The sequence below is a fragment of the Pseudophryne corroboree genome, chromosome 5, assembly GCF_028390025.1.
Source record: "Pseudophryne corroboree isolate aPseCor3 chromosome 5, aPseCor3.hap2, whole genome shotgun sequence".
NCBI classification, from domain to species: domain Eukaryota; kingdom Metazoa; phylum Chordata; class Amphibia; order Anura; family Myobatrachidae; genus Pseudophryne; species Pseudophryne corroboree.
The window spans coordinates 375,674,003-375,699,028 of NC_086448.1; the positions used below are offsets into that span (position 1 = coordinate 375,674,003).

The window sequence follows — 25,026 nt, forward strand, 5'->3', positions numbered from 1 at the left end:
CAGAGGTAGGAAGGCCCTGCTCGCAAGCTTACAATCTATAGGGAAATAGGCATAGATACACAAGGATAGATGCTACCTATTGCATAATGGTCCACCAGATTGCTAGGTTCTTAATGGGTTGTATGATGATACCCCACAAAGTTATCCAAGTGACAGGAGGGTGTGAGACTAAAGAAAGACAAGATATGTGATGTTATGAATATTCTACAGAGGATGTAATTAGATAGGGAAGCACTGAAGGTTATGTGGGTGGGTCTGGAATTTGATAGGCTTGTCTGAAGAGGTGAGTTTTCAGGGAACATTTAAAGGTTTGGAGACTAGAGGCGAGTCTTACTGTGCGTGGGAGGGCATTCCACAGAGTGGGTGAAGCCCGGATAAAGTCCTGTAATTTTGAGTGTGAACAAGTAATGCGTGTGGATGAGAGACGTAGATCTTGTGCAGAGCGGAGAGGTCGGGTAGGGAGATATTTTGAAATGAGTGAAGAGATGTATGTTGGTGCAGTTTGGTTAATAGCCTTGTATGTGAGTAAAAGTATTTTATATTTAATACGGTAGAATACCGGTAACCAATGGAGGGACTGACAGAGCGGATCTGCAGACGATGAACGAAGATTAGCCTTGCAGCTGCATTCAAAATGGATTGTAGTGGTGAGAGCCTATGTTTGGGAAGACCGGTCAGGAGACTATTACAATAACCAATGCGGGAGATAATGAGAGCATGGATTAGAGTTTTTGCTGTGTCTTGTGTAAGATAAGGGCGTATTTTGGATATGTTTCTTAGATGTATGTAACATGATCTTGAGACAGATTGAATGTGGGTAACAAAGGACAGTTCAGAGTCAAGAATGACACCTAGGCAGCGAGCTTGTGGGGTAGGGGTGATTGCAGAGTTCTCAACAGTGATAGAGATATCAGGTTGGAAACTACTATTGGCCGGTGGAAATATAATTACAGGTTGAGTATCCCATATCCAAATATTCCGAAATACGGAATATTCCGAAATACGGACTTTTTTGAGTGAGAGTGAGATAGTGAAACCTTTGTTTTTTGATGACTCAATGTACACAAACTTTGTTTAATACACAAAGTTATTAAAAATATTGTATTAAATGACCTTCAAGCTGTGTTTATAAGGTGTATATGAAACATAAATGAATTGTGTGAATGTACACACACTTTGTTTAATGTACAAAGTTATAAAAAATATTGGCTAAAATGACCTTCAGACTGTGTGTATAAGGTGTATATGAAACATAAATGCATTCTGTGCTTAGACTTGGGTCCCATCGCCATGATATCTCATTATGGTATGCAATTATTCCAAAATACGGAAAAATCCCATATCCAAAATACCTCTGGTCCCAAGCATTTTGGATAAGGGAGACTCAACCTGTAATTCTGTTTTGGAAATATTAAGTTTGAGGTGGCGAGATGTCATCCAAGATGAAATGGCAGAAAGGCATTCAGTGACACGGCCCAATACAGATGGTGACAAATCAGGGGAGGATAGGTAGATTTGAGTATCATCCGCATACAGATGGTACTGAAATCCGAAAGAGTTGATTAGTTTGCCAAGCGATGTGGTATAGATAGAGAAAAGCAGAGGACCTAGGACTGAGCCTTGCGGTACTCCAACTGAGAGAGGTAGCGAAGGAGAGGTGGAATCAGAGAAACGAACACTGAAGGAGCGATTAGATAGGTAGGATGAGAACCAAGACAGGGCTGTGTCCTGAATACCTAGGGATTGTAGTGTTTGTATGAGAAGAGAGTGGTCAACAGTGTCAAAAGCAGCAGAGAGATCAAGGAGAATAAGTAGAGAGTAATGTCCTTTAGATTTAGCAGTGACCAAATCATTCACTACCTTAGTCAGTGCCGTCTCTGTGGAGTGTTGGGCACGAAATCCTGACTGAAGTGGGTCCAGTAGGCTGTGTGAGTTAAGAAAGTGGTGAGGCGAGTGTAGGCAAGTCTCTCCAGTATCTTGGAGGGGCATGGGAGCTGAGAGATGGGACGGTAGTTAGAGAGAGAGTTCGGGTCAGAGTTTTGTTTTTTCAGAATGGGAGTAATCACTGCATGCTTGTATAGAGAAGGAAAGATACCAGTAGACAGGGAGAGATTACAGATTTTCGTTAAGGTTGGGATGAGCACAGTAGACAGAGCTTTACTAATTTGTGAGGGTATAGAGTCAAGGGGAGAGGTATTAGAGTAGGCAGATGAAAAGAGTGCAGATACTTCATCTTCATTTGTAGGATCAAAGGAAGAGAAGGTGTTAGAGGGTTCAGGCAGGGAATTAAGCAGGTCACTTGCTGTGGAAGAGCATACCATTTCATTTCGGATCTTGTCAATCTTGTCCTTGAAATAGGAAGCAAGATCTTGCGCACTGACAGTGGCTGGTGGGTTAGGTGAGGGAGGGACAAGAAGTGATTTAAATGTATTAAAAAGTCGCTTGGGGTTAGAGGCTTGAGCAGAGATGAGAGATTGAAAATATGTTTGTTTGGCAGTGTCCAGAGCAGTACGATAAGAGTGGTAGGTGGTCTTATATGTGAGAAAGTCACTTGAACTACGAGATTTACGCCACTGGCGTTCAACTTTTCGTGAGAGTTTTTGTAAGTGTCTAGTGTATTTAGAGTGCCACGGTTGACATCTAAGTCTACGTGGAGTGTGATGGGTAGCTGGAGCCACTTCATCAAGTGCTGTTACTAGAGTTTGGTTAAGGTGTGACACAGCAGTCTCTGGAGAGGTGAATGTAGAAATTGGTGAAAGCAGTGGTTGCAGAGAGGTAGATAGTTGTTGAAAATGAATAGCGTTAATATTTCTGCGGGTAAGAGGTGTCCCTGTAGACTTTAGGGACATGGAGTTTGAAGTAATGGAGGAGAGCATGCATGTGATAAGGTTGTGATCTGAGAGAGGGAAAGGAGTGTTAGTGAGTTCAGAAACAGAGCATAGTCTGGTGAATACAAGATCAAGGCAGTGGCCCTCCTGATGAGTAGGGGAGTCAGTCCATTGGGAGAGGCCAAGAGAGGAGGTTAGAGAGAGTAGTTTAGAGGCATGGGGAGATTGTGGACTGTCAATAGAGAGATTGAAATCACCCATAATGATGGTGGAGATGTCAGAGGATAGAAAGTGAGGGAGCCATGCAGAAAAATCTTCCAGAAACTTTTTGGGTTGCCCAGGTGGGCGATAGATAGCTGCAACACGCAGAGAGAAAGGGGTGAAAATTCTAATAGAGTGTACTTCAAAGGATGTAAATGTGAGTGAGGGAACAGGTGGTAAAACAATGTGCGTGTAAGATTTGGACAGTAATATTCCAACACCCCCTCCTTTGATGTTACCAGGCCTGGGGGGGGGTGTGAAGTGGAGGCCACCATGTGACAGTGCTGCAGGGGAGGCAGTGTCTGATTGTGTGAGCCAGGTTTCTGTTATAGCCAGCATATTGAATTTTCTTGCTATGAAAAGGTCATGAATAGCTGTTACTTTGTTGCAAACAGAGCGTGCATTCCATAAAGCACATTTTAGTGACTTGGAGGTAGATGGGAGACAAGTGATGTTGATAAGGTTTGTTGATTTTATATTCCGTTGTGAATCAGCTGAATGTGAGCGTGGTATGTGGATGGGACCTGGATTTGGGGATATGTCACCAGCTAGTAGAAGCAGAAGAAGAGAGAGATAGGTATAGTTGGGGGAGGTGTGTGATAGTTTCTTATGGTGACAGGTTGAGGATGTGACAGTTAGTGTACATAGATAGGTTAAAAGCTCATGAGTGTTAATAAGAGGGGAGTGGATTAATGAGGCTGCAATGTGTACAGAGCGATACATAACAGGAATAGTGAAGGACGATGTCATTTTATAGAGGATACCATGAAGTGCTATGAGGAAAAACAGTTTGTGGAGCATGGTGTTTATAAAGAGAAAAGTATAGATAGGAAAATGCTTATGGAAAATGTTAGTTAAATGGTAGATTTACCTGCTTTCCAATGTTTTTCAATGTTTGTTCAACTGTTGGTTTAACTGTTCTTTTTAAAATGTACTAACTTTGTAATTTCCAAACTTCGTATATATCTAAACTTCTGACAACTGCCCCATAACTGAATGCTAACATATACTAGTTCTAATTTACAAAGGCTTCAGCTGAAGCTAATTGGACATCTAATCAAAGGGCTTATATTACCCTGTGTTAAGTAAACACCAGTCCATGTATGCTAATAAACTCCACTCCACTGACCAGCATCTATACAAGAGATAATATCAGCTATAAGCAAGTACTAATATTCTACAAATACAATTACATACACTGCTAAAATATACATTGGTGTGAATAGAGATCAAGAGTTATAGTTTGCAGGAATCAGCAAGCAGAAATCAACATACTTTTGAAAATACAGCATGAATATGTATGTGGGTTAATGCAGAGGTGTAGATATCAGCAAGCAGAAATCAACATACTTTTGAAAATACAGCATGAAGATGTCTGTGGGTTAATGCAGAGGTGTAGGGATCAGCAAGCAGAAATCAACATACTTTTGAAAATACAGCATGAAGATGTCTGTGGGTTAATGCAGAGGTGTAGGGATCAGCAAGCAGAAATCAACATACTTTTGAAAATACAGCATGAAGATGTCTGTGGGTTAATGCAGAGGTGTAGGGATCAGCAAGCAGAAATCAACATACTTTTGAAAATACAGCATGAAGATGTCTGTGGGTTAATGCAGAGGTGTAGGGACCAGCAAGCAGAAATCAACATACCTGTGAGATGAAAAGATATATAGAAAGCTGATCAGTCCATATTCAGTGAGATATATGTAGACTAACTGTTGGTTTAACTGTTCTTTTTAAAATTTACTAACTTTGTAATTTCCAAACTTCGTATATTTCTAAACTTCTGACAACTGCCCCGCAGACAACTGCCCCATAACTGAATGCTAACATATGTTCATATTTCTACCTTGTCGATATGGTTTCAGAGAAAAATTGCGACTCTGCCTGATGTTCATACATTCACTCAGGGTATTTCACGGATTCAACTGCCCTATGTCCCGCCTGTGGCTGCTTGGGATTTGTCGGTAGTTCTGGACGCCTTACAAGAGTCTCCGTTTGAACCTCTTGAGTCTGTGGACCTTAAGTGGCTTACTCTTAAGGTCTTCTTGCTGGCTATTGTCTCTGCTAGATGGGTTTCATACTTGGATGCCTTGTCCTATAGGTCTCCCTTTTTTTATTTTTCATCGTGACCGGACTGTTCTTAGAACTCGTCCTGGTTATTTGCCTAAGGTGGTGTTATCTTTCCACCTTAACCAGGAAACTGTGGTTCCGGCATTTACCTCTCCAGGTTTATCCTCCAAAGAGCGGTCTTTGGATATGGTACGGGCTCTCCGTATTTATGTAAAGAGAACAGCTTCTCTTAGGAGATCTGATTCCCTCTTTGTCCTTTTTGGGTTTTCACAAACGTGGCTGACCTGCTAATAAGCAGACCATGGCGAGATGGATTAGAATGGTGATTGCACAAGCTTATGTACAGGCTGGTCTTCCAGCTCCTGTCACCATCAAAGCCCATTCTACTTGGTCTGTTGGACCTTCTTGGGCGGCCGGACGTGGTATGACCCTTGAACAATTGTGCAAGGCGGCTACGTGGTCCTCAGTGAACACGTTCATAAGGTTCTATGCCTTCGATACTTCCGCCTCCCAGGATGCTTCCTTTGGACGCAAGGTTCTTGTGCCCACTGCAGTGCGTACCCTCCCATGAGGAACTGCTTTAGGACTTCCTTGAAGTTATTCCCTGTGGAACCCCAGTGTACCCCACTGCAGAAAAGGAGATTTATGGTAAGAACTTACCTTTGTTAAATCTCTTTCTGCGAGGTACACTTGGTTCCACAAGGCGCCCACCGTGACGCACTTAGCTTCTTTGGGTTTGTATGGCATTAGCCGCTGGTACCTTCTCCTGCCGTGAGAATGTGTTACATGTGGCTACTAACAGTTGTTGTCTCTTTTACCTGCTACTGCATTGGATTTGGTTAACTAAACTGAGCTCCTGTGCACGGAGGAGGGGTTATAGAGGAGGCGGCGCTGTGCATCTTGGGAACAGTCAAAGCTTTTAGCCTGTTGGTGCCTCGGATCAAGATCCAACTCTACACCCCAATGTTATTCCCGGTGGAACCCAGTGTACCTCGCAGAAAGAGATTTAACAAAAGTAAGTTCTTACCATAAATCTCCTTATTTTTGTGTAGTCATCATAATATGCAGTTGTATATGACCTCATACAAGTTTTCATATTTGGCTAAAGCGTTTGAACGAGGTATCTGAAACCTATACCTTTTTACCTTTTTATCGTTTTTATTGTCCCTTCTAAGATTCATATATATTTAAATAACATTATTACCTACTGTATAACCTCACTCTGAGATACTCTGTAACATGAGTGCATACAGCTGGTCTGCAGCTACAGAAACCTCCAAACCACAAACATACAAAAACTTATTCATCAGAGGAGTACTTCACATTACATTGATAGACTGTACTGTAAACTGCCATGGTATTACATATTTTTGGTTTTAAACACATGTAGACTACTGAAGAAATGGATTGAACAAATCCTTCCCCATTAAAATCTTCATACTATAGCCATTTAAATGTTTTATTTTGATTTCAGTGATAAAACACTGTACATAAAATGTGAATCTATCACAGAGAAAAGCCACTGTAGTTTTTTTCCACGCTTGTTTTTGTGGGTTACAGTAGACCACACCTTCCTTACTTAGACAGTTATATGTAGGACACTCCAAGGAAATATGCAGATGAATTGTGAAGGCAGTTTGAATGGGTATAAGAATAACAAGCAGATTATGAGTGATTGTTTTGGACTTTTTGGATCTCTCTGTACTTACAATTTGTAAATTCTTCTTTCAGCTTACAAGAGTTTGCTAAAGACTCTGGAGGCTATGCAAATAAAATGGTGAATGACATGCTGGATCAGATAACAGAAGGAGATCATTCCAAAATTCTTTATCAATTAAAACAGGTACATTTTCTTAGTCATCTATAAATGATTCACCCATACACGTATGTTGGGTACATTTAATTTAGGTACCAGCTGTGGAATAAGTTCAGTTATAATTAAAGTGATTGATTTGGAGTTGACTGCGACAGAAGTTTATTTTTGGACAACCCCTCCCATATAGCATTCCTTGTTACATAAAGCTGAAAGCTTATTGTCAATCACATTAACAAAAACATTGCATACTGCTTGTCGTTCTTCAGTAAAACTCCATTGTAGAGTTATGGGGATTGAATCCTCCACTGCTAAGATCTTTGGTGCAAATTTAAGTACCCACTGTCAATTATTGGGCAGCTCTATATTGTTCCTGACTTCCCGATCCCATAGTAGAAATCATAAGAAACTACACCGTGAGCAAGTAATTGCTCAATGTATACGGGTGCCCACCAATCCGATAATCACTCTGTCAGATTGGCGCATTTATCGCCTAGTGTGTTCCCAGTTTAAGCCCACTGGTAACAGAGCAGCTGTCACAGTATGTGTTTTGATCATTGCACTGAAAGGAGAGAGGACAAGGAGTGTGTAGGTTGGAGAGTAATGGTTTGGTGATTTCTGTGCACTTTGGGTTGCTTGATCAGACACAAGGATATTTACCAACACAATGACAAACACTGAATACAGTTTAAAAATACTGTGAATGATACATACATCTTAACAGACTATGAAAATGGCCTAAACGCATTGGAAAACAAGAATATCATATCTTGGGCTGGAGAAGCAGGGAACAGGGTATGGTTAACTGGGACTGACTTATAGCACTTTGGGGCAGATGTATTAACCTGGAGACGGCATAAGGAAGTGATAAACCAGTGATATGTGCAAGGTGATAAAGGCACCAGCCAATCAGCTCCTAACTGTTAATTTACATAATGGAGCTGGTGCCTTTATCACCTCGCACATATCACTGCTTTATCACTTCCTTATGCCTTCTCCAGGATAATACATCTGCCCCTTTGTTTTGTTGTATTTACCAACTACACTCTAGTAGGAATAATGCACTTCAAATGTTTCAGAAATTTTGATTATTAGTGAATTATTGTAAGCATATTTCTCTGACGTCCTAGTGGATGCTGGGTACTCCGTAAGGACCAAGGGGGAACTGTCTTCAAATAGAGCATCCCCTGTGTGTGTGGTGTGTCGGTACGCGTGTGTCGACATGTCTGAGTTAAAAGGCTCCTCTAAGGAGGTGATAGAGCGGATAAGTGTGTGGGAGGGTGTCTCCGTCAACAACGCCGACACCTGTTTGGATATGTGTAAGTGCTGAGGTAAAATTATTGCACAAAAGGTTAGGGAACAGAAAGGAAATCTACCCTGGTCTGTCCCTATGTCACAGAGTCCTTCAGAGTCTCTCTATGTTCACTATCCAAAATAACAAAGTATCGACACGGAGTTTAACTCCACTGTCGACTACGATAATGCAAAGTTACAGCCAAGAGGGCTAAAAGATATTCAATATATGATTATTGGAATAAAAGATGATTTGCATATCACTGATGACTCCTCTGTCCCTGACACGAGAGTACACATGTTAAGGGGAAGAATGCTGAGGTAAATTTCCCTCCTCTCATGAGGAAAAAGAGCGGGAATCTCCAGACAAGAGACGGCAGCTTCCCACAAGAGAATTCTCAGGCTGTATCCTTTCCCCACTAGGGCCAGGATGTGTTGAGAATCTTCCCCTTGGGTGTCCTGTTTGCACTAGCTATTCTCAGGGATCCTGCAGATAGTGTGCACATTCTAGTATACTACCCAGACCGGCGATTGTGTCGGCATGGGTTTATAGCGCTGTGGCAGCGTGGACAGGTACCTTATCAGCAGAGATTGAGACCCTAGTATGCATATAAATATTTTAAGATGCTGTCTTAAGTGATAGATATATAATTATAAAGCATGCCCAAAGGGACATGAGTATACTGGGTCCTAGAGACAAAAGCTATGTAGATTTCTGCTTGACGTGTCCTGTAGAATATACATTGGACAGATGATGCCGACTTAAGAGGCATATGGAAGGCTGAGGATTGTGTGGAGAAAGGTTCTCGGGCCTGGTCTCCACAGCTATAGCTGGTAATTCTGATATTTTGCCTTATATTCCTGCACAGCCTAGGAAAGCACGACATTATTAAATGCAGCTTTTCGAATAAAGAAACAAGAAAGTCTGAGGTGCGTCCTTTCTTGTCAGAGCCGGGGGCAGAGGAAAGAAGCTGTACAACACAGCTAGTCCCCAGGAACAGAAGTCCTCCCCGGCCTCTACAAAAATCCACCGCATGTCGCTGGGGCTCCACAGGCGGAGCTAGGCCCGGTGTGGACACGCCTTCATAAGTTCAGCCACAAGTGGGTTCACTCCCTGTTAGATCCCTGGGCAATAGAAATTGTATTGCAGGGATACAGGCTGGACTGTGAGAAGATGCCCCCTCACCGAGGACCCGGCGGGCTTCCCCCCAAGAGAGGGAGCCAGTGTTAACTGCAATTCGTAAATTGTATCTTCAACAGGTGGTGGTCAAGGGTCCCCTCCTTCAACAAGAGGGTGTTATTATTCGACCATGTTATAATCCTGAAACCAGACGGTTCAGTTAGACCCATATTGAATTAAAATTCCTGAACATATACCTGAAAAGGTTCAGGTTCAAGATGGAATCGCTAAGAGCGGTCATTGCAAGCCTGAAATGAATCGGGACATAAGGGATGCATACCTTCGTGTCCCCATTTATCCACCTCATCAGGCGTACCTCAGAATTGCGGTACGGGATTGTCATTACCAATTTCACCAAGGTAATGGCAGGTATGATGGTGCTCCTGCGGAAGCAAGGTGTCACTATTATCACATACTTGGATGATCTCCTCATAAAAGCGACACACCACACACACAGGGGATGCTCTATTTGAAGACAGTTCCCCCTTGGTCCTTACCGAGTACCCAGCATCCACTACGGACTACGAGAAATAGAATTACCGGTGAGTAAATTCTTATTTTTTAATAAGTAATTCACATTTTTATAATCATATGCTAGATGCTTCATTTTTTGTCATTCTAATAACCTAAAGGCATTTATACAAGTGGATACTAAGTAAGCAGTTTTCCAGAGGGGACATGAACAAAGTGCTCAGTCTAATATTCATCTACCTTAAACTTTCCTGATTCTACAGTCAGGTGACTGTCAGCACGGACAGTATTTCTACACCATTACATCTTCAGTGACTTGTGGTGTAAAAGATAACACATGGGAACATACATGTTCTTAAGCCCAGTACCCACGGGCCGATGCAGGAGAGATGTGTGCTGAGCGAACCGCTCAGCACACATCTCTCCTGCCGCTCAGCACAGCTCGATCTGTGCTGAGCGTGCGGGGAGAGACGGGGGGCCGCTCATTTCATCCAGCGGGTGAAGTGAGCGACCCGCTAGATTGGCCTGCATGCAGGCCAATCTAGCAGCAGCGATAGCGATGTGCGGGGCCACGCATCGCTATCGCTGAGGGGGCTACACACGGAGCGATCATGACGATATTCTAAGCAATCTAGTCAGATTGCTTAGAATATCGCTCAGTGAGTACCCCCCTTTACAGTATTATGCTAAGTTTGTGGTTTACACTTCTCAAATGCCATTGTGAGTAGTTATGAAGATTCACCATAGAACATATTTGAACTTTCTGAACAGAAGTATTTGTGCTCAATTAAAATCCACTCAGACTTTTTAACTGTAATCATAATTCATATATATATAAATAAATGTGTGTATATGTGTATAATGTATCTCTATCTATCTATCTATCTATCTCACTCTCTCTCTCTCTCCAGGTCGAGTATCTCTTATCCGAAATTCAAAATCCCACATTTTTTGTTCCCCTACTGAGATGACACATATATTTATATATTATATTAAATATCTATATAATATATCTATATATACACATAATATGTAATATATATGTCATTATCTCAGTAGGGGACCCAAAAATTTGGGATTTTGGATAAGGGATACTCAACCTGTGTGTGTGTGTGTGTGTGTGTGTGTGTGTGTGTGTGTGTGTGTATAATAAATATGTATATATATATATATATATATGTGTTTGTTGAGTATCCCTTATTCAAAATCACACATTTTTGGTTCCCCTACTGAGATAATGACACATATACATACATACATATATATATATATATATATATATATATATATATATATATATATATATATATATATAGAAAAAAGAGATTCTCATGGGAGCTAGACCACCTCAGATGTCACAAACAGATGTATTTATTTTTAAAATTTAACAGTAAAAACTGTAACATTATATAAAAACATCAATAAAACATACAAATGGCTTTGTACCATAAATGAACAATACAGACTGATAGTTATCTTGACGAATTCTGTATTGGTGATATCCACAATTGGATCGAATATCAATTCTTCCAATAAAGCGTTCAGAAGTATGTTCAATTCATAAATGCGTGAATGCCCAACGCGTTTCGTCCATACAGGACTTCATCAGGGGTCGTAATCTGAGTGGTTGTTAGAAAGAGGGAAATAAACTATATGCTAATTACATTTATCACGATCTTACTAGATTTCAATTTTCTACTTACATACCAATATGGTCAAAGTTTGTAAGATTCAAAATCCCATCCAGCTTTTGCCGTGGGTGTGTACAATATTCTCAAAGATAGAAGATCTAAAAATGTCACCATCAGAATTGATATTAGATTAGAGTGACCATATACATGTACAACAGGAATTAGAAACAAAATCGAGGAAGGAGGAACAAACATAGTCGGGTGATGGAGGAATAGATGTAATAAACTCTCTACCAATGGCCATAATAATCACTTAATTAATCACCGTTGAGTGCAACAATATATTGCTTATTATCCAAAACAGAGATAATGGTAGATAAGTATATTCCATTATATCATAGGTAATCAAACAGAACTACTCACATTCCAATATTCGTGTCTATCATATAAAGTTCACCAATGTATATAAAAAGAAAAATTGCTGTGACAGTGACCTATGAATTGGAAATATAAAAAATATATATACACTGAAAATGACTAATCTTTAACAGCATTAATTATAAACAGCAGATTCTCACTTAAATTACATATATTAAAGCCTAACCATATGCAATATTTATTTTACAAATGGGATGAACCCAAATAGTTCTTATATATACAGTACAATTGCACTATTTATAAGGGACCATGTTGAACTCAATAGCTGATCAAAAATTGTATTTTTGTATAGATTCTAACACATGGTTATTATTAATCCCAAATTATGTCATACCCCATTCTCCAATATTTATGTTATACCTACTTCTAATGTTGGGTAATGACCAATTCAACAGCCATTATAAGTCAGGACAACGCCTAACATGCCTTATTGCAAAATTACAGCTCTAATTTAGATCTAATACTTATTTCTCATTGAACTGCAGAGTATTACATATTATAAACCCTGGATAGTTAAATTGCATTCATAATTATTCAAATTTGGTCTGATTTATGGAAATTGCTGCTATATCAAATTGATAGTAAGAAATCCAACACTGCAGCTGTATTGTTTCAATTTATAAATAATGAGGGAACGTCTAAAGCTCACCTTTTGGGTGTAAATTGACAAATCCAATTCTGAATGAGTATACTATAGTAGACTCAAACTGAGTCAATATCCTGGAAAAGAGATTAATTCATAAATGTGGGTTCTTTTTCCAATAATATCAAGGTGTCTATTAGTAATGGTACTTACCCTAGTGCTCTCTCAGGATTCTCATTCACAGCTATAACTCTGGGTGGGGACGGGGGCTGATATTTATACCTCCTATCATATGACCTCATTTCCTGTTAGGTAATTAACTACTTTTACTTATTTTTAATGCTCCCATCCAGTGTTCAGTCAGTCTGCAGCAATCATAATGTTAACTAATAGACCTTCTGCCTTATGAATTTCAAAACAAGTGAAATGTATTAGTATACTTTTACATTAACAGTACTGAACGCTTTTGCGTTCCATCGTCGCTGGCGGCGTGCGTTCCACGACCGCTACTTCCGGTTCCGGCGTGCGTTCCACAAACGCTACTTCCGGTTCCGGTGTGTGTTCCACATACGCTACTTCCGGTTCCGGCGTGCGTTCCAGCTGCTGCTGCTTCCGATTTCGATTGTGATGTCATGAATAGTCATTGCTTTGCAGCGCCCATCGTGTCTATAATTAACTGCTTTCTTATCCTATTTAGCTAATGTTACATGCAATCCATTTTGTTAAATTGTGATCTGTTATATTTTTCATATTTGATCAAAATGCTTAAGAGTGTTTTTTCTATTGATTAATCCTATTAGGTTGGGAATAATATATTATATAAAAGGACCAATAGATTACTAGAGTCCTCCTTTAGTATATTAAATTCTACTTGATCAATAAACAATTTTTCATTATTTTATTAATCTTTCAGTGATAATAAAATTTAACAATTAATTAAGTGCTAAGTGCTATTAAATTGTGTTGTTAGATTTCATTCTATATACCCTTAAAATATTTTTATAATAATCTGGCCTCAATAATCAATATTTAGATGTGCTCTGTGATTCCATCTGACCTAGACAGACTGTACATACTTAGCTAATTGACTGTGTAACCATTTAAAAAGCAGTTTAGATCAACATGATCCCCCATTTACAATTATTACCAATTGACAACATAAAATATCAATATGTCCCACTTTTATCACCAGCTTGTAATACGACATCATATCATGAAATGACCACAATTAGGTGGTTATAATATAGGATTATACAACTATGGTACAATTGTCCATTACATGGGAAGTGTTACACCGGAAACATTTAGATTTTATTATGTTAGGGCCCTTGTAAGCCCTATTAACTATTAAGCAGGGAAATTGGAAGATGATCAATTCAGATCTTAAAGGAAGGAAACTATATTTACATCTTCATTAAGGCCATTAAGGGCCAAAGTATTGAGTGTGTATATCCAGTACGTTTCACGTTTGGATAATCTCAAATCCCTACTTCCACCTCTTGGATCTGCTGGTATATGTTCTAAAACCGTCAATGAAAAATTGTCCCTCGTCACTATAGCATTATGCTTCTCAGCATAATGCCTTGAGAGACTATGAGAAAGAAACCTATTTTTAACATTTCTCATATGCTCCTGAATTCTTATCTTAGTTAGTCTTTTCGTCTTTCCTACGTATGTTAAACCACAATCACAAGTGATCTTGTACACAACATACTCTGTGTTGCAGTTGACCAAGTGCTTCAGCCTGTAACATCCCCGTGTGTGTGTGTGTGTGTGTGTGTGTGTGTATATAATAAATATATATATATATATATATATATATATATGTATATATATATATGTGTTTGTTGAGTATCCCTTATTCAAAATCACACATTTTTGGTTCCCCTACTGAGATAATGACACATATACATATATATATATATATATATATATATATCTATATAATATATCTGTATATATGTCATTATCTCAGCAGGGGACTCAAAAATGTGTGAATTTGTATAAGGGATACTCAACCTGTGTGTGTTTATAGATGTGTGAGTGTCTATATATATATATATATATATATATATATATTATAGTGGATGTATGCTGACACTCCTCCTGTAAACAGTGTTTGCTCTGGTGCCCTCCGATGAGTGGTGGATGCAAGGTAAACAAATACAGCGGCACTCGGATACAAGAACACCAACGTTTCGAGGCCACGCGCGCCTCTTTTTCATGGTTAGCAGACAAACATATATAATGGTAGATGCTCAATCAGCTTAATGATATCATTCAGGTGCTCGAAAGGGAGGGGTATTTCTAAGCAAGAAAAAAAGAGAGACATTGTTTCCCCCAACACCCTGAATGATTATAGTAATTAGATCTTAATCCCACATAATATTAGAATTCAGAGATCTTGGTTACACATATTTGCCAAATGTGTGAATAAGCCCCAAAGCCGCATCAAGGCGTCTCTGTATATTTGGGCTCCCTAGCGCTATATCTAGGTGCAGGGTGTGGCACCCCAAAACACCAGCATAAGCCAGAAAGCCCAGGGCAGCATACCAGTGAAAAAACTATAGTGTTAATAAATTAGTATTTAGGAAGCTGAAGCTATAAAGTAGGTGATACAAGAATGAAATGTAATAAAAATAGAGAAACAGTGATAAAAAATTTATAAGTCAAAAGTGTTAATAGAATGTAAAGGTATGCCACACTAAAGCCATCCAGCTCAGCCAGTCCAGAGGCACCACACCTCCATTACCCCAATCTAGGTCTATGATTAACCAGCAAGGAGCCACATGATAATTTGGAGATGACGTCAGCTCTGTTAGAGAGCAGGTTGCCATGGTGACGACGGCTTCGGTTACAAACGATACTGGTAAAGTGACAGTGTCTAATTTTTCAAAGGGGTGATAGATTCAGGCTTCGCAAGAACAGAAATACTCATTCGTTTAAAGAAGTGGCTGCTTGCGATATATTACGTCTCATCCAAAGACACTCCAAGACATTTATTCGTTTAGGCCAAGTGGATGTATGGTATTTAAATTGTAGATCCATTTCTGCTGCGGGGTCCACTGGGGTCCACAAGGATAGACATTGGGGTGTAGAGTAGGATCTTGAACCGAGGCACCAACAGGCTCAAAAGCTTTGACTGCTCCCAGAATGCATAGCGCCGCCTCCTCTATAACCCCACCTCCCTGCACAGGAGCTCAGTTTTGTAGTAGGTGCTTGCAGTAGCAGGCATGTTAACAGGAGGCTGCTCCAGGCAGCCTAAGAAGAGCTTTTTTTTTAAGAAAAAGTGAAGTCTACAAGGACTGCAGCGGCGGTTAGATGTCAGAAGACATTATCTGCTGCAGCTCCGTCTCTTCCCCAGCGGCGCTGTACACTCCCGTGCCCTGGTTGCCGGGTACATACAGCAAGAGGCTCCGGTTTTCTTCTGGTCAGACACACACGGCTGGGGCTCTCCGGGATCGCGTGGTCGCACTTTGGGAGGTGGTAAGTGGGTCCCGCGGTTTATCGCAGCCGGTGGGAGGCGCGCGCTGGCATGGACACTGTGACAGTACAGGGACCCCACTAGGCCACCAGTGCAAGGGCACAGGTCGGTTTTTCTTATAAACCGTTTTTCAAGCAGCCCACAGTACCGGTGGTTAAGTCCAGCAGGGGGAAAGGCTTGGACCTGTAGTCCCTCCCCCAGCCCCAGGGCGCCATTTAGAGTAAATGTTCCCGCCCTGTAGCTGCATATCTCTCTCTCTCACTCCCAGCAGTGTTTGGGCACCATTACACTCGGCAGCACTGTTCCTGAGTCAGCGCTGTGCATCTTACAGGACACTTAAGTATTCTACATGTCTGTTGACAGTGCTAGTTAAGAGAGAGTGCATTTAGTCAGGGTTATTTAGTACAAGTACCCTGTGATATACATCCAGTCTTTACTGTGCATTGTTATTTCTCTGACGTCCTAGTGGATGCTGGGAACTCCGTAAGGACCATGGGGAATAGACGGGCTCCGCAGGAGACTGGGCACTCTAAAGAAAAGATTAGGTACTATCTGGTGTACACTGGCTCCTCCCTCTATGCCCCTCCTCCAGACCTCAGTTAGAATCTGTGCCCGGCCAGAGCTGGGTGCTCCTAGTGGGCTCTCCTGAGCTTACTAGTAAAGAAAGTATTTATTAGGTTTTTTATTTTCAGTGAGCTTCTGCTGGCAACAGACTCACTGCTACGTGGGACTAAGGGGAGTGAAGCAAACCTACCTGCTTGCAGCTAGCTTGTGCTTCTTAAGCTACTGGACACCATTAGCTCCAGAGGGTTCGAACACAGGCACCTGTCCTCGATCGTCCGTTCCCGGAGCCGCGCCGCCGTCCCCCTCGCAGAGCCAGAAGAACAGAAGCTGGAAGACGACGAAATCGGCGGCAGAAGACTCCTGTCTTCATTTAAGGTAGCGCACAGCACCGCAGCTGTGCGCCATTGCTCCCAGCACACTTCGGTCACTGTAGGGTGCAGGGCGCTGTGGGGGGAGGGGGGGGGCCTGGGCAGCAATTGAAGTACCTTTTGGCAATAAAAATACATATATACAGTCTGGCACTGTATTTTTTTACACAGAAAGCGGGACAGAAGCCCGCCACTGAGGGGGGGGCGGGGCCTTCTTCCTCAGCACACCAGCGCCATTTTCTCTTCACAGCTCCGCTGGAAGCAGCTCCCCAGGCTCTCCCCTGCAGTATCCAGGTAAAAGAAGGGTAAAAAAGAGAGGGAGGGCACATAAATTTAGGCGCAAATAAAACATATAAGGCAGCTATTGGGTAATCACTTATTATAAGTGAAAATCCCTGTGTTAAATAGCGCTGTGGTGTGTGCTGGCATACTCTCTCTCTGTCTCCCCAAAGGACTTTGCGGGGTCCTGTCCTCAGTCTGAGCATTCCCTGTGTGTGTGTGCGATGTGTCGGTACGGCTGTGTCGACATGTTTGATGAGGAGGGTTACGTCTAGGCGGAGCAAGGGCAGATAAGTGTGGTGTCGCCCCCGTAGGGGCCGACACCTGATTGGATGGATATGTGGAAGGTCTTAAACGACAATGTAAGCTCCTTACATAAAAGGTTTGATGACGCTGCAGCCTTGGGACAGCCGGGGTCTCAGCCCGCGCCTGCCCAGGCGACTCAGAAACCGTCAGGGGCTCATAAACGCCCTCTATCTCAGATGGTTGACACAGATGTCGACACGGAGTCCGACTCAAGTGTCGACGATGATGAGGCACATTTACAGTCTAAAATGACCAAGGCCATCCGATACATGATTATTGCAATGAAAGATGTATTACACATTTCTGAGATTAACCCTGTTAATACCAAGAGGGTTTATATGTTTGGGGAGAAAAAGCAGCCAGTGACTTTTCCCCCATCTGATGAATTAAATGAATTATGTGAAGAAGCGTGGAGTTCCCCTGATAAGAAACTAGTGATTTCTAAGAGGTTACTGATAGCGTACCCTTTCCCGCCAACGGACAGGTTACGTTGGGAAACATCCCCTAGGGTGGACAAGGCGCTGACAAGCTTATTTAAAAAGGTGGCCCTGCCGTCTCAGGATACGGCCGCCCTAAAGGAGCCTGCGGATAGAAAGCAGGAAGCTATCCTGAAGTCAGTGTATACACACTCTGGTACTCTACTGAGACCTGCTATTGCTTCAGCCTGGATGTGTAGTGCTGTAGCAGCATGGACAGATACTCTGTCAGACGACATAGATTCCCTCGACAGGGATACTGTTTTGCTAACCCTGGGCCATATAACAGACGTCGTCTTATATATGCGGGATGCTCAGAGGGACATTTGCCTGCTGGGCTCTAGAATTAATGCTATGTCCATTTCTGCTAGGAGGGTCTTATGGACTCGGCAATGGACAGGAGATGCTGATTCTAAAAACACATGGAGGTTTTGCCTTATAAGGGTGAGGAATTGTTTGGGGACGGTCTATCGGACCTCGTGTCCACAGCGACAGCTGGAAAGTCGACTTTCTTGCCTCAGGTTTCCTCACAGCCTAAGAAAGCACCGTATTCTCAAATGCAGTCCTTTCGTTCTCAGAAAGGCAAGAGGGTCAGGGGCGCATCCTTTCTTGCCAGAGGCAGGGGTAGAGGTAAGAAGCTGCACCATGCAGCCAGTTCCCAGGAACAAAAGTCCTCCCCTGCTTCCACTAAGTCCACCGCATGACGTTGGGGCTCCACAGGCGGAGCCAGGTGCGGTGGGGGCGCTCACAGGTGGATCTCTGGGCTGTACAAATTGTATCTCAGGGATACAAGCTGGAATTCGAAGCGACTCCCCCCCGCCGTTACCTCAAATCAGCCTTGCCAGCTTCCCCCATGGAAAGGGAGGTAGTACTGGCGGCAATTCACAAGCTGTAACTCCAGCAAGTGATTATCAGGGTCCCCCTTCTTCAACAGGGAAGGGGTTACTATTCCACAATGTTTGTGGTACCGAAACCGGACGGTTCGGTGAGACCCATTCTGAATTTAAAATCCATGAACACTTATATAAAGAAATTCAAGTTCAAAATGGAATCGCTCAGAGCGGTTATTGCAAGCCTGGAAGAGGGGGATTTTATGGTGTCGCTGGACATCAAGGATGCTTACTTGCATGTCTCCATTTACCCACTTCACCAGGAGTACCTCAGGTTTGTGGTACAGGACTGTCATTACCAGTTCCAGACGTTGCCGTTTGGCCTGTCCACGGCACCGAGGATATTTACCAAGGTAATGGCCGAAATGATGATACTCCTTCGGAAGAAGGGAGTTATAGTTATCCCGTACTTGGACGATCTCCTCATAAAGGCGAGGTCCAGAGAGCAGTTGTTGATCAGCGTAGCACTCTCTCAGGAAGTGTTGCAACAGCACGGCTGGATTCTGAATGTTCCAAAGTCGCAGCTGATTCCTACGACGCGTCTGCTTTTCCTGGGCATGATTCTGGACACAGAACAGAAGAAGGTGTTTCTCCCGGTGGAGAAGGCCCAGGAATTAGCATCTCTGGTCAGGGACCTCCTGAAACCAAAACAGGTATCTGTGCATCACTGCACGCGAGTCCTGGGAAAGATGGTGGCTTCATACGAAGCCATGCCCTTCGGCAGGTTCCATGCAAGGATCTTTCAGTGGGATCTGTTGGACAAGTGGTCCGGATCGCATCTCCAGATGCATCGGCTGATCACCCTGTCCCCAAGGGCCAGGGTGTCTCTTCTGTGGTGGCTGCAGAGTGCTCACCTTCTCGAGGGCTGCAGGTTCGGCATACAGGACTGGGTCCTGTTGACCACGGATGCAAGCCTCCGAGGATGGGGGGCAGTCACTCAGGGAAGAAACTTCCAAGGGCTGTGGTCAAGTCTGGAGACTTCTCTACACATAAATATATTTGAACTTAGGGCCATTTACAACGCCCTGAGTCAAGCAGAGCCCCTGCTTCGAAACCGGCCAGTGCTGATTCAGTCAGACAACATCACGGCGGTTGCCCATGTAAACCGCCAGGGCGGCACAAGAAGCAGGATGGCAATGGCGGAAGCCACAAAGATTCTTCGGTGGGCGGAGAATCACGTGCAAGCACTGTCAGCAGTGTTCATTCCGGGAGTGGACAACTGGGAAGCAGACTTCAACAGCAGACACGACCTCCACCCGGGAGAGTGGGGACTTCATCAAGAAGTCTTCACACAGATTGCAAAGCGATGGGAACTGCCACAGGTGGACATGATGGCGTCCCGCCTCAACAAAAAGCTAAAAAGATATTGCGCCAGGTCACGGGACCCTCAGGCGATAGCTGTGGACGCCCTAGTGACACCGTGGGTGTACCAGTCGGTATATGTGTTTCCTCCTCTTCCTCTCATACCCAAGGTAATGAGAATAGTAAGAAAGAGAGGAATAAGAACAATACTCGTTGTTCCGGATTGGCCAAGAAGGACTTGGTACCCGGAACTGCAAGAAATGCGCACAGAGGACCCATGGCCTCTGCCTCTCAGACAGGACCTGCTGCAACAAGGGCCCTGTCTGTTCCAAGACTTACCGCGGCTGCGTTTGACGGCATGGCGGTTGAACGCCGGATCCTAGCGGAAAAAGGCATTCCGGATGAAGTTATTCCTACGCTGATAAAGGCTAGGAAGGACGTGACAGCAAAGCATTATCACCGTATATGGCGAAAATATGTTGCTTGGTGTGAGGCCAGGACGGCCCCTACAGAGGAATTCCAGCTGGGTCGATTCCTGCACTTCCTACAGTCCGCGGTGACTATGGGCCTAAAATTGGGGTCCATAAAGGTCCAGATTTCGGCCCTATCCATTTCCTTTCAAAAAGAACTGGCTTCACTACCTGAGGTTCAGACGTTTGTTAAGGGAGTGCTGCATATTCAGCCCCCTTTTGTGCCACCAGTGGCACCCTGGGATCTTAACGTTGTGTTGGATTTCCTGAAATCCCACTGGTTTGAACCACTTAAGACCGTGGAACTAAAGTATCTCACGTGGAAGTGGTCATGCTGTTGGCCTTAGCATCCGCTAGGCGTGTGTCGGAATTGGCGGCTTTGTCATGTAAAAGCCCATATCTGATCTTCCATATGGACAGGGCAGAATTGAGGACTCGTCCCCAATTTCTCCCTAAGGTGGTATCATCGTTTTATTTGACCAACCTATTGTGGTGCCTGCGGCTACTCGGGACTTGGAGGACTCCAAGTTGCTGGACGTAGTCAGGGCTTTGAAAATATATGTTTCCAGAACAGCTGGAGTCAGGAAGACTGACTCGCTGTTTATCCTGCATGCACCCAACAAGCTGGGTGCTCCTGCTTCAAAGCAAACTATTGCTCGCTGGATCTGAAGCACGATTCAGCTGGCTCATTCTGCGGCTGGATTGCCGCATCCAAAATCAGTAAAAGCCCATTCCACAAGGAAGGTGGGCTCTTCTTGGGCGGCTGCCCGAGGGGTCTCGGCTTTACAGCTTTGCCGAGCGGCTACTTGGTCGGGTTCAAACACCTTTGCAAAGTTCTACAAGTTTGATACCCTGGCTGAGGAGGACCTTGTGTTTGCTCATTCGGTGCTGCAGAGTCATCCGCACTCTCCCGCCCGTTTGGGAGCTTTGGTATAATCCCCATGGTCCTTACGGAGTTCCCAGCATCCACTAGGACGTCAGAGAAAATAAGAATTTACTCACCGGTAATTCTATTTCTCGTACTCCGTAGTGGATGCTGGGCGCCCGTCCCAAGTGCGGACTTTCTGCAATACGTGTATATAGTTATTGCTTAAATAAGGGTTATTGTTATGAACCATCCGTTGAGTGAGGCTCAGTTGTTGTTCATACTGTTAACTGGGTAAGGTTATCACAAGTTGTACGGTGTGATTGGTGTGGCTGGTATGAGTCTTACCCTGGATTCAAAATTTCCTTTCCTTGTAATGTCAGCTCTTCCGGGCACAGTTTCCCTAACTGAGGTCTGGAGGCGGGGCATAGAGGGAGGAGCCAGTGCACACCAGATAGTACCTAATCTTTTCTTTAGAGTGCCCAGTCTCCTGCGGAGCCCATCTATTCCCTATGGTCCTTACGGAGTTCCCAGCATCCACTACGGACTACGAGAAATAGAATTACCGGTGAGTAAATTCTTATTATCTATCTTATATACAGCTATATTGAATGGTTAGTCCAGTGCAGTGTTATTGCCTGTCATAACTTCGTAACTTCTGCATTGTACAACATTTCGTGTTTCTCACTCAGCTGGCTATCCCTATATTCTATAACCTGAGGGGGCTAGGTGCGTCAGGTTTATCATTAATATAGGATATTCACAAGATATACTCAGTGTGTATTTTTCTATGTGATTTTAGTCACCGTATCTCTCCTAAATTCCTGTTTGTGCTGACTACACTGCGCAGGGGTTTGGGTCAGGTATTGTGCTGCTGATATTGTACTGTGTTACCTTACATTGCGATTTATATCATGTCCGCTAAAAAGGGTAATGGTTCTGGGGCTGATCCCACTGGGAGTGGTGATGATGTCGCAGATACATTTGAGGAAAACGTAGCAGCTGAGGGTTTTGGTTTTGGGGGTTCCTTGCCCCCCAGTGGGACTGTAGCAACTGGGGTTCAGAATGACCCACCGTGGGCTACCTTCTCCACGCTACTGACTACGCTAGTTACTAAACTAACGCCCCCTATGGGACCTCCTGTGCCAGTGCAACCGTTCATGGTCCCCACGGTTAATCCGCCGTGGGCAGATCAATTGTCCAATCAGTTACAGCAATTGAACCATTCCCTGACTACTAAGAAGTCTAATCCTCGCCCGCCGAAGACCAAAGGGTCCTCTAAGCGGGCCATTACTTCCTCACAATCCACTGCTGTCCCTGACACCTCATCTGATGAGGATGGCGTTTATACTGACCCCACAGATTCCGATCCTGAGTTATCTGATGGGGAGGAAGTTTCACGAGTTGATGATCCTGATTTATTGGAGGCTATACGGCCAATTCTTCAGATTACAGATGAACCGGAACCGTCCGTTCCTCCAAAGAAACCGGATACGTTTAAGGGTCAGAAGGTGGTTAAACTAGTTTTACCCCACTCTGATCATCTGGTTGATATACGTCAGGAATCCTGGGAAAATACGGGAAAGAAGTTCTCGCCTCACAAGAAACTGCTTGCTCGCTATCCGCTCGCGCCGGAGCTGACCAAAAATTGGGAGACACCTCCGCCAGTGGATTCACATGTGGCAAGGATGGTGGCCTCCTCAGCTATACCTGTCACTACCGTTACGTCTCTAAAAGAGCCTACAGATAAGCGTGTGGAGGGTTGTCTAAAAGCGATTTATACCCTTGCGGGAGCTGTGCATAGGCCCACTATTGCAGCGACATGGGCTGCAGCTATTGAAGCATGGGCCCAGGAGTTGGAAGCTGAAATCTCTTCTGACCATGCTAGACAATGCTTGTCGTATATTGTCAAGGCTTCTCACTATGTTAAGGAGGCGGCTTCTGATGCCGGTTATCTGGCAGCCAAGGCTTCGACTACGTCAGTTCTAACTCGCCGGATCTTATGGCTGCAGTCCTGGTCTGTGGATCTGGACTCTAGAAAAACCCTGGAGGTACCCCACTTTTTTACGGGAAATATCCTTTTTGGAGAGGACTTAAATAAGATAGTGGCTGATTTGGCTTCTGCTAAAACAGCCTGTCTACCAAGTACTGCTCCTTCTGTACCGAAGGCTAAAAGTACTTCCTTCAGGAAAAGCAAAAGGTCAGGCGTACACCAAACAGGGTCGCACTTCCAAGTCTGGCAAGCCAAAGCCCAACCGTGCCAGCTTCCAAGACCGATAAGCATGACGGGGCGGACCTCCCACTGGGGGACCCCAGGGTGGGGGGCCGGCTTCTAGGGTATACCCAGGAATGGTTGAAGACCACTTCAGATGCCTGGGTACGAGAAGTCGTCACTCGATGTTATGCCATAGCCTTCAAAAACCGCCCCCACCTCGATTTTGCCTGACAGACGTCCCTTCATATCAAGTAAAGGCAAGGACTCTTCATTCGGTGGTACAGACCCTCCTGGAAACGGGAGTGGTAGTACAGGTGCCTCTTGCTCAGAGGGGCCAGGGGTACTATTCGCCGCTATTCCTAGTCCCGAAACCGAATGGGTCCTCCCGGCCCATTCTCAACCTCAAGGCATTGAACAAATTTGTGAAGGTGTCCAAGTTTCGTATGGAAACTCTTCGCTCTATTGTCCTGGCCTTGGAACCTGGGGATTATATGGTCTCCCTGGAAATACAGGATGCTTACCTGCATATCCCTATAGCAGTGTAGCATCAGCAGTACCTGAGGTTTGTGGTTGGCAACCTTCATTACCAATTTCGGGTGTTACCTTTTGGTTTGACCACGGCTCCACGAGTCTTCACCAAAGTCATGGCAGTAATGACGGCTGTTCTCCGCCGTCAAGGGGTCAGGATCCTACTTACCTAGACGACTTGTTGATCCTGGCAAATTCCCCCTGAAATTCTCCTACGTCATCTGGATCTGACGGTCCGGTTTCTGCAAGCCCACGGGTGGCTCATCAACTGGAAGAAATCTTCCCTGGTCCCTGCTCAGAGCATGGTGCACCTGGAAGCGTTATTGGACACTCACAACCAACGGTTGTTCTTGTTTCAGGAGAAAGTCCTGAAGCTTCAGGACAGGATTCGATGCTTCCTATCTCATCCGCAAGTGTCGATACATTCGGCGATGCAAGTGCTAGGCCTCATAGTGTCGGGCATTCGACATGGTGGAGTATGCTCAATTCCATTCTTGCCCTCTCCAGAGGCTAATTCTGGCCAAGTTGGACGGCCTACCTCACCGGATCAGGTCTCAATTGATCTCCTTGACTCCGGAGGTTCGTCTGTCACTGAGCTGGTGGCTCCAGGACCAACGGTTGTGCAGGGGTCGTCCCTTCTGGATATCCCACTGGGTCCTGCTGACGACGGATGCCAGTCTGCGAGGTTGGGGCGCAGTGTTGGAGCAA

General features: G+C 43.9%; 1 protein-coding gene across 9 annotated transcripts in view; it reads left to right on the forward strand.

Moving 5' to 3' along the window:
* Positions 1-25,026, forward strand: part of BRD9 (bromodomain containing 9) — a 351,813-nt gene that overhangs the window by 274,971 nt on the left and 51,816 nt on the right. For all 9 annotated transcript variants that reach the window (XM_063922671.1, XM_063922669.1, XM_063922670.1 and 6 more), the window contains exon 13: positions 6,894-7,005. In XM_063922671.1, the coding sequence (XP_063778741.1) occupies positions 6,894-7,005 (112 nt within the window). The remainder of the gene's footprint in view (positions 1-6,893; positions 7,006-25,026) is intronic.